Source organism: Alosa alosa, chromosome 24 (assembly GCF_017589495.1).
Source record: "Alosa alosa isolate M-15738 ecotype Scorff River chromosome 24, AALO_Geno_1.1, whole genome shotgun sequence".
NCBI lineage: Eukaryota > Metazoa > Chordata > Actinopteri > Clupeiformes > Clupeidae > Alosa > Alosa alosa.
The window spans coordinates 18,039,068-18,043,160 of record NC_063212.1 but is presented as its reverse complement, the minus strand read 5'-3'; the positions used below and the strand labels follow the sequence as shown (position 1 = coordinate 18,043,160).

Below are 4,093 nucleotides of genomic sequence, written 5' to 3'. Positions count from 1 at the left end.
TGTCTTGTTTTGGCACTTCTTAATGTGTAAAACTGGTTGGTATGTTGTTTTGATATTGTGGGCAACACTTAACTTAAGTATATACTGTGGTTCTTGGGAAATTTTAGATCATGTCTGGAATTTACTGATCCTAGGGTAATACTTTACTTGACAGTATTGACATAAGAGTGACATGACAGTCATGAACACATGACAAATAAACCTTATTCCTAACCTCTAACCCTAACTTGTTATGACAAAAAACAAATGTCACTTAATAACAGAAGCGTTACTGTATGTCATAAACGTTTATGACATGTTCATGACAGTGTCATGTCACTTATGTCGATACTGTCAAGTAAAGTGTAACTGAACCCGAATCTGGGACATGAACACCTGTAGTAGGCTACATTTATGTAGTACATCTTATTTTTAGATGGTATTTAAAAGTAAACATTGATTATTCTGTTTATATGTGTTTTTCTCCACTGGAGTCGTAGAACAGCTTCACATTTCAGCAAGTAGTGGGACATTTGTGGATTATGTTCCAGTGACTTCCAGTTAACAATACTGCTGTGATTGTGTTGCCTACAGTTACTATGGTAGCGAAGCTGCAACACTTGATAAACAGCATCAAAAATAATCTGACACATCTCTTAACTGAAGAATAAGAAATCCCCCAAAAAAAACCAAAACAAAAAAAAAACATGAATTAAGTACATATTTAGACTAAAATTAAGTGCTTAGTCATAACACTATTTCACCTTTATACTTCTTGGCAATATTTTTGATTTTGATATAATTTTTGTCCTTACAGGACCATAGTGTAAGAGCTGTTAACTGAATCCCAAAGACATTACATTACATCTTAATCCAAATACATTCATTCTCTCTCTTACACTTTAGCAGGGGAGTTTTGAACATTCTAACAGAAGATTCTGTTCCGCAATGGTTCTAAAATCCCATGTTAAATTCAGAGCCCTATCTATCTATAAGGCTGATAAGGTGTGTGGCGTGTCAGTTGCGTGGCGCTTTCTATGTCTTTGCACACCAGAAATGTCTCTGACACTGCGCTGCGGCGGCCTCTCTGCCTATTAAAACATCTCTTCATTTTTTCTTCACTGTTTTGAATGGAAATGCTTCCAACAGGCTTGTGTGTCACGTGAAAAGTAGGCTTCGTCCTATTTCTAGCATGCACCCGTTTTTGCCATGCTACGTAGCTGACACGCTCACGCCACGCACCTGGTGTGAAACAGCCCTTATGGTCTGACCAATGTGATCCCTACCTAAAGCTCTGGCTAATTTCAATGAACCCAGATATTCTATAGAACATTCAATTTCCAACATTCCCGGCTTAAGGGTTAAGAACAACTCTGCAGGAAGGTGTCCACGAAAAAGACTTCAGAGAGAAATTAAATGTTTTAATCCCCAAGTTTATTGAAAACCCAGCAATCAACAGTAATGCCCGTTTATGCCAAACAGGCCTGGGAGGGATGAAATGGTCAACTAAAAAAAAAGAAACAAAATAAAAGCTAGTAGTTGTGCGTCATCCTGTTAAAAGCAGAGAAGAAAAAAAAAAGCTAAACTGGGGAAGAGGGAAACAACACTCTGATACACAAACAGAATGATCGCCATGGTGATCTTTTAAATCTTTTTTTGTTTATTTATTTAATTTTTTCAAACACTTCTTTTTAAAAACAGATGTGTGTGTGTGTGTGTGTTGTAGAGAGTATGTAGTCCTACTGTATGTGTGGAGGGGTGGGAGGTAAAGGTTACACCGACAAAATGCGTTGAAAAGGGATTGGGGGATGGAAGATCTAGGCAATAAGCGATACACAAAACATCCTGAAGAGAAGAGGAAGGAGAGAAAGTGAGGGAGCAAAAAAAAAGACGAGAGAAATAAAAGTTCAATGTCTTCAAAAGGACAAACAAAAAAAATCAGCTTTTTTCTCGTTTTTTTTTTTTCTTCTCGTTTCTCATTTCACAGCACCATCCCTTTTTCCTCTCCTCCCCCTTCTCTCTCTCTTTTTAGCATCCTTCACTCATCCACTCGTTCTTTTCTTCCTCGCACACCTCACGCGTCCCTCGCTCATCGCTTCTTGGGAGGGGTGGCTGTGCGCGGTGGGGTGACTGGTCGGCCAGAGTTCATGCCTCCGTACTGGTACTTGGCCTTCTTCTCCGAGGGCTTCAGGATCTGACCAACAGACAGAGAGGAACAGGTGCGGTGGGGTGGGGTGGGGCAGAGAGAGGTAAATGGGGGGGGCAGAGAAGAGGGGAGAAAGATAAGAGAGACAAGCAGAGGAAAGAAAATGGGGGGACAGAGAGAAGAGGAAGGGAGAAAGGAGCAGGAGGAGAGAGAGAAAAGAGAGATGTTATGAGAGCGAATTAATGTAGCACTTACAACATGTATGACAGACCTGTCATCAGCTCTAGCAGAATAACAGTCACAGCCACACAAGAATTCTTAAATCATTTCTACAGTCACGCAAGTCATGCATGACTTCAATAGCACAACAGTTGACACCCAGTTTCAACAACTGACTTTGGGCCAGAACTGATAGCCCCAGATAGGGCCATGAGAGGGGCAAGAGCATTTCAGTTGTGTTCACAATGTTCTTCTCTTGAAGCAAAAGAAAACTATGATTCACAGCACATAATGAGGAAAGGAAAGAAAGGGACAATAAAAAGGAAACATGGAGAAATGACGTCAGCTTTGGGTTCTGCAATAGTGTCTGTTTCTGCAGGCAGAGTTACCTACAGTTGGAAAAAATAGTTTTGAAAAAGAAATTCTGTATCGTGACAAGCAAGGCACCCATTCCCACCCCTCTTAGCATTGGTGCAGCGCAATGTCGCACTCTAATTTATGCTGAAACTCGCCTCTCCTGTCAGCCATGCTGGACCTACACTGCCCCCAGGAGGCCATTTTATCAAACTACTCCGAGAATCAACACCTATGATTTCCATCTATCTTCAATAGTGATTCTTTTGTGAGCTCTAGGCTTCACTCAGAGTGTCATTCCTTTATTGACAGTGCATATCAGTGGCTTGGAGAGACTGCCATCTGTTTTAACTACTGGGGTTAACCATTCCTTGTTTACTGAGGTGTAGGACACAAAGGGAAGCTGTTTGCTGGAGAGGGCGTGAAATAAAATAAAGAATGGGAGTGTTAGTGAGTGTTCATAAAGGAGTGTCGATGTGTGTGTGTGTGTGTGTGTGTGTGTGTGTGTGTGTGTGTGTGTGTGTGTGTGTGTGTGTGTGCTTGCTGCTGCACCTGAAAGGAGCACATGAGAGTGTGTGTGTGTGTGTGTGTGCTTTGCTGCTGCACCTGAAAGGAGCACATGAGAGTGTGTGTGTGTGTTTTGTGCTTTGCTGCTGCACCTGAAAGGAGCACATGAGAGTGTGTGTGTGTGTGTGTGTGTGTGTGTGTGTGTGTGTGTGATGTGTGTGTGTGTGTGTGTGTGTGTGTGCTTTGCTGCTGCACCTGAAAGGAGCACATGAGAGTGTGTGTGTGTGTGTGTGTGTGCTTTGCTGCTGCACCTGAAAGGAGCACATGAGAGTGTGTGTGTGTGCGTGCTTTGCTGCTGCACCTGAAAGGAGCACATGAGAGTGTGTGTGTGTGTGTGTGTGTGTGTGTGTGTGTGTGTGTGTGTGTGTGTGTGTGTGTGTGTGTGTGTGTGTGCTTTGCTGCTGCACCTGAAAGGAGCACATGAGAGTGTGTGTGTGTGTGTGTGTGCTTTGCTGCTGCACCTGAAAGGAGCACATGAGAGTGTGTGTGTGTGTGCTATGTTGCTGCACCTGAAAGGAGCACATGAGAGTGTGTGTGTGTGTGTGTGTGTGTGTGTGTGTGTGTGTGTGTGTGTGTGTGTGTGCTATGCTGCTGCACCTGAAAGGAGCACATGAGAGTCTCGTCCACGCTCATCATTCCCCCGGCGTTGTCAAACTCGCCGCAGTAGTTGGGTGCTGAGAACAGAGTGACCAGCTGCCTCTTGGCAAAGAACTCATAGCCATCCTCCACTACCTGCAGAAACAGGACAGAAACCACAGGAACAGCTGTGTGTGTGTGTGTGTGTGTGTGTGTGTGTGTGTGTCTGTGTGTGTGTGTGTGTGTGACAGA

General features: G+C 43.3%; 1 protein-coding gene across 1 annotated transcript in view; it reads right to left on the bottom strand.

Annotated features, from left to right (window-relative positions):
• Positions 1-1,391: 1,391 nt before the first annotated feature.
• LOC125289781 (serine/threonine-protein phosphatase PP1-beta catalytic subunit) overlaps positions 1,392-4,093 on the bottom strand; it is a 38,960-nt gene continuing 36,258 nt past the window's right edge. The window contains exons 7-8 of the mRNA XM_048236776.1: positions 3,863-3,997; positions 1,392-2,173 (exon numbers count right to left, since the gene is read on the bottom strand). Of these exons, the coding sequence (XP_048092733.1) occupies positions 2,069-2,173; positions 3,863-3,997 (240 nt within the window). The 3' untranslated portion in view covers positions 1,392-2,068. The remainder of the gene's footprint in view (positions 2,174-3,862; positions 3,998-4,093) is intronic.